At 41.7% G+C, this 14666-nt stretch overlaps 1 protein-coding gene across 1 annotated transcript in view; it reads right to left on the reverse strand.

The window, feature by feature from the left end:
• The window catches only part of RC3H1 (ring finger and CCCH-type domains 1), a 64603-nt gene that overhangs the window by 31878 nt on the left and 18059 nt on the right, over positions 1–14666 (reverse strand). The window contains 4 exon segments of the mRNA XM_051856942.3: positions 1399–1599; positions 4526–4701; positions 5694–5933; positions 8142–8262. Coding sequence (XP_051712902.1) covers positions 1399–1599; positions 4526–4701; positions 5694–5933; positions 8142–8262 — 738 coding nt within the window.

Consider the following 14666-nt stretch of genomic DNA (forward strand, 5'->3'; position numbering starts at 1 on the left):
CCATATGGTGCCGTTTCGAGTCCCGGCTGCTCCGCTTCCGATCCAGCTCTCTGCTATGGCCTAAGAAAGCAGAAGATGACCCAAGTCCTTGCGCCCCTGCAACCACATGGGAGACCCAGAAGAAGCTCCTGGCTTCTGATCAGCACAGCTCTGGCTGTTGCGGCCAAATGGGGAGTGAACCATCAGATGGAAGACCTCTCTCTCTCTATCTCTCTCTCTGCCTCTCCTCTCTCTGTGTAACTCTTTCAAATAAATAAATAAGTAAATCTTTAAAAAAAAAAAGACTATTCTAAAGTCAGAGTGCCCATGTTCAAATTTACTTTTGCCACTTATTACCTTTCTGAGAGAAAAATATACTTGACTTCTGTTGTTGAATAAAAGGGATATATCAGGAGTCCCAAGAGAATTAAGTGAATTATTTTAAGCTACCAAATATATAATAACATTTTGTTAAGTATTAACTATTATAATTTGGGGGCTACTCTTACAATTTGACTCTTAACTCTCTAAGTTAAATGTAAGCAGATCACTAGAGTCAGTAATACTCTCCATGGTTATAAGTAATCAAATAGTGGCCAGCGCTGTGGGGCAGCTGGCAAGCCACCACCTGTGATGACCGCATCCCACATGGGTGCCAGCTTGAGGCTGCTCCACTTCCCATCCAGCTCCCTGCTAACGCACCTGGGAAAGTCAGTGGGAGATGGCTAAAATCTCTGGGCCACTACAGCAGCCGCTTGGGAGATCTGAAAGAAGCTCCTGGCTTCAGTCTGGCCCAGCCCTGGCTTTTGTGGCCATTTGGGGAGTGAGCCAATGGATGGAAGACCTCTCTTATACTCTCTGCCTCTGCCTTTCAGATAAAAAAAAAAAACCCACAGGGAACTCTTGAAGGAACATTGGAGAAAGCTGGATATGTATTACAATACCAATGAAATGTTTATTGAATACACTGGTATTATGATCTGACTAGTAATAACATGACCCTTGGCAACAGAATACAATTTATAAAAGTTAAACTTAGAGTATTCACTTTGATGCATTTGTTAAACTTATTACCAAATGACAAATAACCAAAACTCCAATATTATATTAAGAAGTAGGGAACTGGCATGGGCACTGTAGCCCAGGGAATTGGGTTGCTGCTTGGAAGCCCTACATCCCATATTAGAGTGCCTGATTTGGGTTCCAGCTACTCTGCACTTCCGATCCAGTTTCCTGTGAATGCCCCAGGGAGGAAGCAGATGGCCCAATTACTTGGTTCCTGCCACACACGAGAGCCTCGATGAAGTTCCTGGCTTCTGCCTTCGACCTGGCTCAGGCATTTGGGGGCAGGTGCAAGGTATCTTTCTCCTTGTCATTCTAACTTTCAAAAAAAAGAACCAAGGAACAAAAAGGCTCTACCTTATCAATAATGGACTGCATGTGAGACTTGTGAGACTGGTCTCCATAAAGCAAAGAGGACCACTGGTCTGGTGCAATACGTAAGCCTGCTTCCATAGCAATCTGCACTATTTGGGAGTCATGTTCTCGCCGAAGAGCTTCATAAGTTCTAAATTCTTCTTTCAGCTGCATCAAGGAAGAATCTTCATCACGTTTCGTGACCTGGTAAGACACAAATACTCTCATAATGAAGTAAAAAAAATGAGTTTATACATTGTATTTACACACATAGATAACGTAATTTTACTGTAACAAACATTTCTTGGGGATAGTATTGCGGCTTAGTGGATAACGCTCCAGTCTGCAATGCTGGCATCCCACATGGGTGCTGGTTGAGTCCCAGCTACTCCACTACCAATTCAGCTCCCTGTCTCTTCCTCTCTGTAACTCTGCCTTTCAAATAAATAAAATAAAGCTTAAAAACAAGTTTAATTTAGCAAAAGCAGCCAGATTTAAATTAAATGCACCATTTGGCTTGCAATCATTCCCCCCTTTTTGGATGCCCAATCCTCTGGATAGATCTTACAGAGAGAATGAAGATGTGCTGGAATGAAATTCAAAGACTGGATGGATGAGTACTGTGGTGCAGCGGATTAAGCTGCCACCTGGGACACCCACATCTCATATTGGAGCACCGGGTCAAGTCTGATCCAGCTTCCTGCTAAAGCACACTTGGGAGGCAGCAGACAATGACTAAAGTGCTTGGGCCCCTCCCACCAACCAGGGAGACACAGATGGAGTTTCAGGCTCCTGACTTCAGCCTGGCGATTGAGGGCATTTGGAATCAGCAGATGGAAGATTTCTGTCTCTCTTTTTCTCTGTCACTCTTTCAAGTAGGTGAAAATAAACTGATATTGGCCGGCGCTGTGGCTCACTAGGCCAACCCTCCGCCTGTGGCACCGGTACCCCGAGTTCTAGTCCCAGTTGGGGTGCCAGTTCTGTCCTGGTTGCTCCTCTTCCAGTCCAGCTCTCTGCTGTGGCCAGGGAGTGCAGTGGAGGATGGCCCAAGTGCTTGGGCCCTGCACCGGCATGGGAGACCAGGAGGAAGCACCTGGCTCCTGGCTTCAGATCAGCGCAGCGCCGGCCGTAACGGCCATTTGGGGAGTGACCCAAGGGAAAAAGGAAGATCTTTCTCTCTGTCTCTCTCTCTCTGTCTCTCTCTGTGTCTAACTCTGCCTGTCAAAAAATAAATAAAAATTAAAAACAAATAAACAAACATCAAGTAAATGAAAATAAACATTTTAAGAAAACTGAATAGCTCTTAACACATACATGCAGTTTCAAGTGTGCTTGTATGCAGGCACATTTTTGAAAAGAAACGATATGAATACAGTTAGTTTAAGAAAAATGTACATTTCTTCTACATCAACGTGGTTCATGATTCTTGGGCTTGCCTAGTACTGAGCCAGCTGAAACTGATAAACTGAAAAGCTTCAGATTCTGGTGTGATTCTAAATATGACTACCATTTCTATCTGGTTTAATTATCCAAGGAGTTTTGTGAAATGAACCACAAACAGAAAGAGTAGAGTCTGAGATGCTGGACTGGATTAATTATTATGATAATAAAAACAGCTACCAGTTAATAAATGCCAGTCAGTACATATTAACTATCACACTACTGTATTAACTTAATTCTCTCAACTTGCTGAGACAGATACTATTGTTAGCATTACAATAACTCACATTCCAAGTTAAGCTGGACATAGGATAAAGGCTTCACAAATCAAAATAAAGTAACTAGCATAGGACCATCCGTTCCCAACATATATTAGAACATATTCTGCCTTGTAAAGCTTTTATTTCAAGAAAGATTCATATCCTTCTATTAGAAAATTTCTATTTTCTTCCTCCTAGCAAATAAACTGCAGAATATTATAGTAAGGACTTCAACATCACAATGAAATAGATTTTTTTAAAAGATTTATTCATTTATTTGAAAGGCAGAAAAAGAGAGAAAGGTCTTCCATCTGCTGGTTCATTCCCCAGATGGCCGCACAGCCGGAGCTACACCAATTCAAAGCCAGAAGCCTGAAGTCTCCTCCAGGCCTCCCATGCGGGAAGGACTTGGGCCATCCTCCACTGCTTTCCCAGGCCAGAGCAGAGAGCTGGATCAGAGTGGAGCAGCCAGGACTCAAACCGGCATCCACATGGGATGCCGGCACTGCAGACCAGGGCTTTAACCCGCTGAGCCACAACACTGGCCCCAATGATATAAATTTTTAAATGTGTTACATCTTTACTACAATAAAGAAGATTTAACTTAACATTGTTAAGGTAAGTTCAGAGAAAGACTAAATAGATAGAAATCAAGGACTCATGGGCCGGCGCCATGGCTCACTTGGTTAATCCTCCGCCTGTGGCTCCTGCATCCCACACGGCACCAGCTTCTAGTTCTGGTTGCCCTTCTTCCAGGCCAGCTCTCTGCTGTGGCCTGGGAAGGCAGTAGAGGATGGCCCAAGTGCTTGGGCCCTGCACCCACAAGGGAGACCAGGAAGAAGCACCTGGCTCCTGACTTAGGATCAGCACAGTGCCAGCCGTAGCTGACATTTGGGGAGTGAACCAACGGAAGGAAGACCTTTCTCTCTGTCTCTCTCTCTCACTGTCTGTAACTCTACCTATCAAATAAAAAAAAAAAAAAATCAAGGACTAGTGTCACAAAAAATAACTATATTTTGCCATTATTTATAGGAAGTCAAAAGATAAAATGCATATGTATATGTACGTAATAACATCTCAGTGTCAGCTAAATCTTGAATAGCTATCTGTGCACGTTACTGCTAACAGTGACCTAAATGGGAAAAGCTGGATTTTTATAAATTTCTGGATTTTTTTGAAATCACTATTAAAGCTTTGAAAGGACTGAGAGACACATTTCATGGGTATTCTGATATTTTTGAGTCACTTATTATTCTTCCTATACAATAGTTTTTAACTACAACAGAATACTACCTATAGTCTTTAAAAGAAGAAAGAAAAATTGCTGGGACTTCCTGAAAAGATACAAGCAACTTTACTAAACCCGGTTTTGCCACAGTCTGAGGGAAAGGATGTTTCCTTTCAAGATGAACTGGAACACAGATTCGTACCTTGAAGCAGGAGGCTCTATAAAGGAGCTGAACAACATGTCCAATGCTGGTTTTAGAAGCTTGAGGAAACCGTGGTTCCAACCTTTGTACCACAAAGAGAACCAATACTTTTCTTGACAAAGCAGAACCATCTTCTAAGGCCAGCAGAACCAGTTTTAGAGCTTCCTCCTGCATTGCTAGGAAAAGTTGGGAGAAACCAGTTTATCATGTGTAGAGAGATAAGATAAATTCACTTATTAAAAGGGAAATAGTAAAAAATTTCTACAGGTACTACTCAATTAACAGGTAATACAATAAAGTACAGCCACAGCTTTTGTTTTTTAAAGGCAGAGTTAGAGACAGAGACAGATAGAGAGATATTTTCCATCTGTTTGTTCATTTCCCAAGTGGCCACGGCTGGGCCAGGCTGAAGCGAGGAGCCAGGAGCCAGGAGCTTCTTCTGGGTACACCATATGGGGATAGGGGACCAAGCACTTGGGCCATCTCCTGCTGCTTCCCCAGCTGCACTAGCAGGGAGCCGGATTGGAACCAGTGCCCATGTGGTATGCCAGCATTGCAGGCAGTGGCTTAACCCATTTAGCCCCAACATCAACTCCACAGCTTTACTATTAAACCATTTTTGTGGGCAGTTTATATTCTATGTATGTTGCTGTGGATTCATTCTGAGAGGAGAAGCGTGGTGGGGGAAAGAGGCGTGGAGTCATCACACAAACTCTGGGAATCAGGTGAAAGCAGGCCAGACGCGAGCAGCCAGCAGACTTTTTTATTTCAGTTGGTACAGCAGTTTATATAGCCAAGGCAGCCAATCCAGTCAAGGGGCGGTTTATGCCCTAACCAATCACAGCCTGTTGCCAGGCAGTTTCCGAAGCCATCCAATCACAGCCTGTTGCCAGGCAGGCTCTGTTGTCATGTGGTTTCTGTATCTTATTATGAAAGCAGACACATGATTGATACAACTAGAAAAAAATTCTATCAAAATAAATATTCAGTAATAAAAGAAAAATTTTAAGTTCTTTGAAAAACTAACTCATATGGAATTAACTTCAGCCATGACTATCAAGTGGGACATTTCTTGATAACAGAATATTGCAAAAAAATGAGTCTTTGTGCATCACTTATGGTTCCTACAGCATGTATTTAGAATAAATGCAAAGCTTTAATTCTATACCTGGTCCAAGGAACTGGCAGCCTCTGGCCCTAACTGCTGCCCAAAGATTAGAAGAGAGTTGCTGCGGATTCTGGTGCTGGAGAATGAGCTCTGTCACTGTTCGTTCCCCTAAAGATCGAGCTGCTCTCATGGCACGGATCCTGCCTTCTTCTTCCACTAGTTGGCAGTGGACCAGAGTCACAAGCTTCCTCTGCATCGGGCGACTCAGAACACTCTGAGTCGTGCTATTCAAACCCACTCCTTTGAAAAAGAACAAAAGTGAACAATGAAGCAACACTGAGTGAAGCCTACTTATCATTTTTAAAGTTTACAAAGGTATGTGTGAGTTACTTCATGTAAAGTTATTATCCATCAGGGTATCAATTCTATCATTATTCATTATAATCATGGAAGAAAAAAGGCCAGACAACAATAATTAGATTAAGATCCCAATCCTAAGGTGCTCAACAGTGCTGGCACATTGTTTCATATTACTTAATTTCACTCTCTTTTCATAATGTAGAAAGCCCTTTCTGGGCAGTATTAGCAACTTTTATTTTTATTACATTCCCTATAGCACAGAATGAAAAACTGAACAGAAGAAACACTATTCACAGTTGTCAAATGACAGAAAGATCTCCTAATCACTAATATATTTATACTTCTGGAATCATTTAAATAATGTTTAAGATCATTTAAGCTCTCAATTCACTGTTTTATTAGATGTGATTTTTTTTTAAAGATTTATTTATCAGCTGGCACTGTAGCATAGTAGTTAAGCCTTTTCCTGCGGCACTGGTATCCCATATGGGCACTAGTTCAAGTCCCAGCTGCTCCACTTCCGATCTAGCTTCCTACTAATGGCTTGTGAAGGCAGTAGAAGATGGCCCAAGTGCTTGGGCCCTTGCACCCATGTGGGAGACCCAGAAGAAGCTCCTGGCTTCTGGCTCCAGATCAGCACAGCTCTGTCCATTGCAGCCATTTAGGGAGTAAACCAGTGGATGAAGACCTCACTCTCTGTAACTCTGCCTCAATTTAAAGCTTTAAAAAAAAATCACTTATTTAGTGGAATGGCAGAGTTATACAGAGTTCTTCCATCCAATGATTCATTCTGCAAATGGCCGCAACAGCTGGGGTTGGGCCAGACAGGAGCCAAGAGATTCACCTGGGTCTCCCACATGGGTGGCAGAGACCCATGTAGTTGGGCCATCTTCCGCTGCTTCCCCAGGCACATTAGCAGGGAGCTGGAATGGAAATGGAGCACCTGGGACTTGAACTGGTGCTCATATGGAATGCTGTCCTTGCAGGTGGTGGCTTAACCTACTATATGACAATAATGGCCCTAGATGTGAATTTTGATGGTACTATTTTGCGTGAAATGAGTTTGATTTAAATACATGATATTCATTAATAATCACTGAAAAGTCACAATTTTAATGATTTTTTTTTTTTTTTTTGACAGGCAGAGTGGACAGTGAGAGAGAGAGACAGAGAGAAAGGTCTTCCTTTTGCCGTTGGTTCACCCTCCAATGGCCGCCGCGGCTGGCGCGCTGTGGCCGGCGCACCGCGCTGATCCGATGGCAGGAGCCAGGAGCCAGGTGCTTTTCCTGGTCTCCCATGGGGTGCAGGGCCCAAGCACCTGGGCCATCCTCCACTGCACTCCCGGGCCACAGCAGAGGGCTGGCCTGGAAGAGGGGCAACCGGGACAGAATCCGGCACCCCGACCGGGACTAGAACCCGGTGTGCCGGCGCCGCTAGGCGGAGGATTAGCCTAGTGAGCCGCGGCGCCGGCCTAATTTTAATGATTTTTAAAAATATTTTTAACTTGACAACTTCTTCTTCTTCCTTTTTTTTTTTTTTTTGGACAGGCAGAGTGGACAGAGAGAGAGAGGTCTTCCTATTTGCCGTTGGTTCACCCTCCAATGGCCTCCACGGCCAACGCATCGCGCTGATCCAAAGCCAGGAGCCAGGTGCTTCTCCTGGTTTCCCATGCAGGGGCAGGGCCCAAGCACTTGGGCCATCCTCCACTGCACTCTCGGGCCACAGCAGAGCTGGCCTGGAAGAGGGGCAACCGGGACAGAATCCGGCACCCCGACCGGGACTAGAACCCGGTGTGCCGAACTTGTCAACTTCTTACATTCTTCAAGTCTGATTTTTTTTAAAGGTTTGTTTATTTATTTGAAAGGTAGAGTTCGAGAGCACAACAGTCAGGAGTCAGGAGCTGCATTCAGGTCTCCCACATGGGTACAGGAGCCCAAGTACTTGGGTTATCCTCCCTGCCTTCCCAGGTACATTAGCAGATAGCCGGATCAGAAGTGGAGTAGCCAGGACTCAAATCGGAACCATTATGGGATGCCAGTGCTGGTGGCTTTACCCACAATACCACAATGCTGGCCCCCACAATTTCAATGCTAACATAAGTATCATTGACAGATAACTGCTTAGAATGGATATTCTCATCAGATTTACCTCTAGCACTGCTGAGTGGTTTCAGGTACAATGCTAACTCTTCTACACATTTCTTGGCTTCTTCATAATGCTTTGTATCTTCAACCCCACTACACAAAGTAATTGGCTGCTGCTCAGGGACCTGAAAACCAAAAGAAAATGTCTGAGTGCTCATTAATTAATTAAACAAATGTTTTATTATGTGTTGATTAATTGTAACATTGGCAACATCAAAACAATCACTAAATTTACTGAATTCTAGTTTTTTTTGGACAGGCAGAGTGGACAGTGAGAGAGACAGAGAGAAAGGTCTTCCTTTGCCGTTGGTTCACCCTCCAATGGCTGCCGCGGCTGGTGTGCTGCGGCCGGCACACCACGCTGATCCGAAGCCAGGAGCCAGGTGCTTCTCCTGGTCTCTCATGCAGGTGCAGGGCCCAAGCACTTGGGCCATCCTCCACTGCACTCCCTGGCCACAGCAGAGAGCTGGACTGGAAGAGGGACAGCCGGGACAGAATCCGGCGCCCTGACCGGGACTAGAACCCGGGGTGCCGTTGCCACAGGTGGAGGATTAGCCTATTGAGCCGCGGCACCAGCCTACTGAATTCTTTCAAAAGACTTTTCCTATATACACATAAATCTACTGCACTGTCTGTAACAGCTTTACAGAAATGCAAATTACATTCCATATAATTGATTACTTTAATGTATACATATCAATAGCTTTTAATATATTCACAGTTGTGCAACCAGCACCACAGTGAACTTACATTATCAATATTCCACAAATAAACCTCATGTACTTTTTTGAGTAAAAATTTACAAAGATTTGTTTCTCAATCGATCTGCATAATGTATTCATTTTATACCAGAACTATGACTTTGTGAAGCTGCTGTAATTGTTATACACCATAAAACTAGATGAGCGTTGATTAACTCATTGAGGTCCCTTATGTAATCAATGGGTACATATATCAATCCCCATTTTATTAGTCTTGGATCACATATCCATTCATTTATATGTTATAGTTTACTTTTTTAAGAAGGTTTTTATTTAATGAATATAAATTTCATACGTACAGCTTTTAGGCATATAGCGTTTCTTCCCCCCATCCCGTCCTCCCACCCCCTCATATATACTCTTTTTAACAGTCATCCCTTCATTTCTTCACAACCCCCTACCAGCCTTAGGAAACATGACTCTGTTTTCTACAGGAACTATGGATTTGCCTATTCTAGACATTTCATATAAACAAAATCACAGAACCAAAAAAATCTATGGTCGTTTCTTTATTTATATATGTGGTTTCCACTGACTTCTTCCACTTAGCATGTTTTCAAGCATTACCAAAGTTGTAACATGTACCTCTTTTTACAGCTGAATAACACTCCACTGAAAAGACATATCACATTTTATTTAAATAACCATCAACTGACTGACATTTGGGGCTTGTTTTGACTTTTTTTTATTATGAATAACTGCTATGAACATTTGTGTACAAGTATTTGTGTGTATAATTTTTCTCTTGCATTTATAAGTATACCAAGGAGTGGGAGGCTCTGTCTAAACTTGAAAAACCACCAGACTATTTTCCAAAACTATTCACTTTACATACCTAGCAGGAGTATATAACAGTTCCAATTCCTTCACACACTTACACATGTAGGGACAAAGAGAGAAATCTTTCATTTGCTTGATTATTCCCCAAATGCCCGCAACAGGCAGAAACCAGGAGCCAAGAACTCCATCTGAATTTATCACATGGGTGGTAGGGACCCAACTACTGAAGCCATCATTTGTTGCCTTCTAGAGGGCACATTAGCAAGAAGGTAGATGCATGTGGAAGCTGTATGGAATGCTTCACCTTTCATTCACGGATTTCAAAAATTTCATTTTCAAGTGACAAACAATTATTATTATATATATATATATATATATATATTTATGGAGTACAATGTAACAGCTTGACATGCTCACAACTTGAAATGATTAAATCAGGCTGACTGGCAGATCTGTCACCTCATGTAATTATCAGTGAAAAGCTTTAAAATATACTCACAGCAATTTTGAAATACAAAATGTATTAATTACAGCTGTTATTCTATATAATCACTGTCTTTTGTCTACCTGAAACTATGCATAATTTGATCAATACAACCTTTTTGCATCTCTCTTTGTTGCGCTGTGATTTTGATTTATATTTCTCTGATGGCTAAGGATACTGACCATCCTTTCATGTGGTTACCGACCATTTGTGTATCTTCTTACCACAGAGGAAAAGTGCGTTTTCATTACATCATATTCAAGATACATACTGTCAGCATGACTTATTGTTGATATTAACTTTGATCAGCTGGCTGAGACAGTAGTTACTAAGTTTCTCCAGTACAAAGTCATTCAGTCTCTTGCCTTCCATGCTGTACTTTTTGGAAGATTATCACAATGCATGACCATACTCATATTCTGCCTCCTTGAGGGCAGAGTACCTATACAGTCTGTCTGTAATCTCCCAGGTGGGGAGATCTGTTTCCTCCTCCATTTATTCAGGCAATCATTTGTCTTTTTTTATATAGACTCTTATGGATACTCTATACTTTGGAATTGTCTCAGTTCTAGAATCATCCTTTTCTCCAGGGAACCTTGCTTCCTTTTTCTATTAGAAACCAAGATGTGAAGATAAGGTATACAGATTACCACTGGAGTATTATTCCTTTTAGTTCCTACTAGCTGAAATATGTGTATGTAATAACCCAGGAATACACACTTGTCTATAAGTAGTTCTACATGTAATCATCTGTATCTGTATTAAGATAAGCATGTATTCATACTGATGCCTCCAACTATAATCCATTACCACATCAATCATTCCAGCCTCCTCTTTTTGCTTCTATGTAAACTGCAAGAATAAGGAAATTGGTTCCCATCATCAGCCATCTGTTTACTTAAATGTTCAACTACAACATATAAACATAGCAGAATTAACTCTTATACTCTTATCTATTTTTCCAAGTAGATTACAATTAAATCTTACAGAATTCACTGATTTTGACCCAAGTAAATATCTAAAGTTACTTCTGTCATCACATTGTCCCAAGTCTCACCCCTTTCTGTGAAGTTGTTTCTACATTTCATATGTCTTTTATAATCTCTGGACAGAAAGTTCTAGGAGTTTGTGATATATGCCAAGTATCACATATACACAATTAATAGCACCATCAAGTTTCACTGCCCTAGGAAATACCTTGCCCCTTACCAATTCAACTCCCTTCCTCATCCTGAATCCCTGGCAACCAGTGGTATTTTTTATTATTTTTAAAGACTTATTTGCTTGTAAGGCAGGTGACAGAGAGAGACATAACTCTTCCACGGGCTGGTTCACTCCCCAGATGACTGTCAACAGCCACAACACCAGACCCTCCATTTTCAGATTTTTAAAGAACTGCTATCTCATCTTTCAAAAGGCTATAAAATTTTACATTATCATCAGCAGAGTACAAGAGTCCCAATTCTTCATATTCTTGAATAAAACCTAACAATCTCAATAGTGTCTTTGATGCATAAAAGTTTTCTTCATTTTGATGAATTCCAATTGCATCATTTTTTTTTTAACTTATTGCCTATGCTTCTGTACCATACTTAAGAAATCATTGCCTAACCCAAGATCATGAAGTTTGCCCATGTATTTTATTTTTCTAAGACTTATTTATTGGAAAATCTGAGTGAGAGAAAGAGAAGGCGACACAGGGAGGAAGATCTTCCATCCACTGGATCACTCTTCCAAATGCCTGCAACAGGAAGGGCTGGGCCTGGCCAGCCAAGAGCCAGAAATGCCACCTTAGTCTCCCACATTGGTAGTGTGGACCCAAGCACTCGAGTCATCATCTGCCCCTTTCCAGGCACATTAGCAGAAGCTGGATGGGAAGTGAAGCAGACAGGACTTAAATCACTCCATATGGAACGTGGACATTCCAAACAATGGCTTACCCCGCTGATCCACAGTGCCTGCCACATCACCCTTGTACTGTCCAGTGGTTTTAACTCTTAAATTTAATTCTCTGATCCACTTTGAGTTAATTTTTACAATTAAATAATATAAGATAAAGTTCCAGTTTCATTCTTTGCATGTGGATATCCAGTTTTTCTGATATTATTTCTTAGAAAGACTGATCTTTCTCCACTAATACTCTTTGATAATTTTGTCAAAAATCATCTGGCCATAAATGCGCAGATTTATTACTGGGCTCTCTAGCCCTTTCCATCAATCTATGTATCTATCTTTATGCCAGGAGCTTAAGGTTGATTACAATAGCTTTGCAGTTTTGGAATCAGGAAATGTGAGTACTCTGTTCTGTTATTTTCAAGATTGTTTGGCTACTAGGGGTCTGGGATCCCTTGCAATTCTGCCTAAATTTTAGGATGGATTTTCTATTTCTTCAAACAAATACCATAGGGATTTTGCAGGACTTGCACTCAATCTGTAGATTGCTTTGGACAATGCTGTTTATAATAAGATTGCATCTCCTAATTCATGAACATATGATATTTTTCCACTTAGGCTTAATTCTTTTCAGCAACATTTTACAGTTTTAAGTATACAAATCTTTTAGATCCTTCATTAAATTTAGCCTTTTTGATGGTATTTGTGAAACTGTTTTATTAATTTCTTTTTCAAATTGTTCACAGACAGTACACAGATGTGCAACTGATTTTGGTTTGTTGATTTTGTATCCTGCAGATTTGTGCAATTCATTTCTTAGCTGAGAGGTATTTTTGGAATCCTTAGGGTTAAAACAGTGATTATCACATATTAAAATATACAATCTTCAGATTTCATAAACATGAATTGTTCAGTTAAAATAAAAAAGTTCTCATTTTGCAGAAAAATTAAGACAACTTAATGAGAAAAAACCAAGCCTTGGCTGTTTATTATTAAAATGCTGTAATTCTAAAATTGTCATCCTCAATGAATTTTTTTCTAAAATATTACCAAAATTCATATTGGAATTTTCAAGATTAAAAATGTCTGTAAAATGAAAACTTCAGTATAGGAAAAAATAATCAACTGCATTTTTCCTTCTGACAAACATCTATTGATTTTATTTGAAAGAGTTAGAGAGAGAGAGAGAGAGAGAGAGATCTTCTATCTGCTGGTTCACTTCCCAGATGGCCACAATGGCCGGAGCTGAGCTAATCCAAAACCAGGAGCCAGGACCTTCTTCCAGGTCTCCCATGTGGGTGCAAGGACTTGGAATCAAACTGGCAACCATATGGGATGCTGGTGCTGCAGGCTGGGGCTTTAATCCACTGTGCCATAGCACCGGCCCCTAGTAATGTTTCTGATGACATCAAGATATGGTTGCAAATAAAGTTTTTGTTTTGAATAAGCTATTCTAGAATATCTAGTATTTTATTAGATATCAACATAGCTAAAAAAACTTAGGTTTTAGCAATCTATAGTAAGATTAAATATTAGTAAGGCTGCATCCAAACATATATATTCAGAAAATAATTTATGGCAAATTTATAGAACTTTAGAATGGCATTATGCAACTTAATAGTGAAGGAATATCCAAATAAACTGTTATCTAGTGATAAAAAAAATACCTCTTTTGGCTTTATAAAATCTGGACACTCAATTTTTTTTTTTTTTTTTAAATTTTTTGACAGGCAGAACTAGACAGTGAGAGAGAGACAGACAAAGGTCTTCCTTTTCTGTTGGTTCACCCACAATGGCTGCTATGGCCGGCGCACCTTGCTTATCCGAAGCCAGGAGCCAGGTGCTTCTCCTGGTCTCCCATGGGGTGCAGGGCCCAAGGACTTGGGCCATCCTCTACTGCACTCCCGGGCCACAGCAGAGAGCTGGCCTGGAAGAGGAGCAACCGGGACAGAGTCTGGCGCTCCGACCAGGACTAGAACCGGGGTGCTGGTGCCACAGGCGGAGGATTAGCCTAGTGAGCCGCAGCGCCGGCCTGGATATTCATCTTTAAACTGAAAATACTAACATAAACTTTCAGGTATTACCTTCTAAATTATCAGACTTTCATATTTAGGTACCTAGGAATATTTGGTACCCTAAATAAATGGTTCCCCAAAGTTGTGGCTTATAACTTTTGTCACCTTTCTCACTTTACTTTTTTTTTTTTTTTTGACAGGCAGAGTGGACAGTGAGAGAGAGAGACAGAGAGAAAGGTCTTCCTTCGCTGTTGGTTCACCCTCCAATGGCCGCCGTGGCCGGCATGCTGCGGCCGGCGCGCTGCGGCCGGCGCACTGCGCTGATCCGATGGCAGGAGCCAGGTACTTCTCCTGGTCTCCCATGGGGTGCAGGGCCCAAGCACTTGGGCCATCCTCCACTGTACTCCCTGGCCACAGCAGAGGGCTGGCCTGGAAGAGGGGCAACCGGGACAGAATCCGGCGCCCCGACTGGGACTAGAACCCGGTGTGCCGGCGCCACAAGGTGGAGGATTAGCCTAGTGAGCCGCGGCGCTGGCCTCACTTTACATTTGAGTTAGTACCTAATTAAGTAAAACTTCCCGAAGTAGCTTCACCTT

The sequence above is a fragment of the Oryctolagus cuniculus genome, chromosome 7 (genome assembly GCF_051225735.1).
Source record: "Oryctolagus cuniculus isolate XC-2025 breed Fujian yellow rabbit chromosome 7, ASM5122573v1, whole genome shotgun sequence".
Lineage (NCBI taxonomy): Eukaryota > Metazoa > Chordata > Mammalia > Lagomorpha > Leporidae > Oryctolagus > Oryctolagus cuniculus.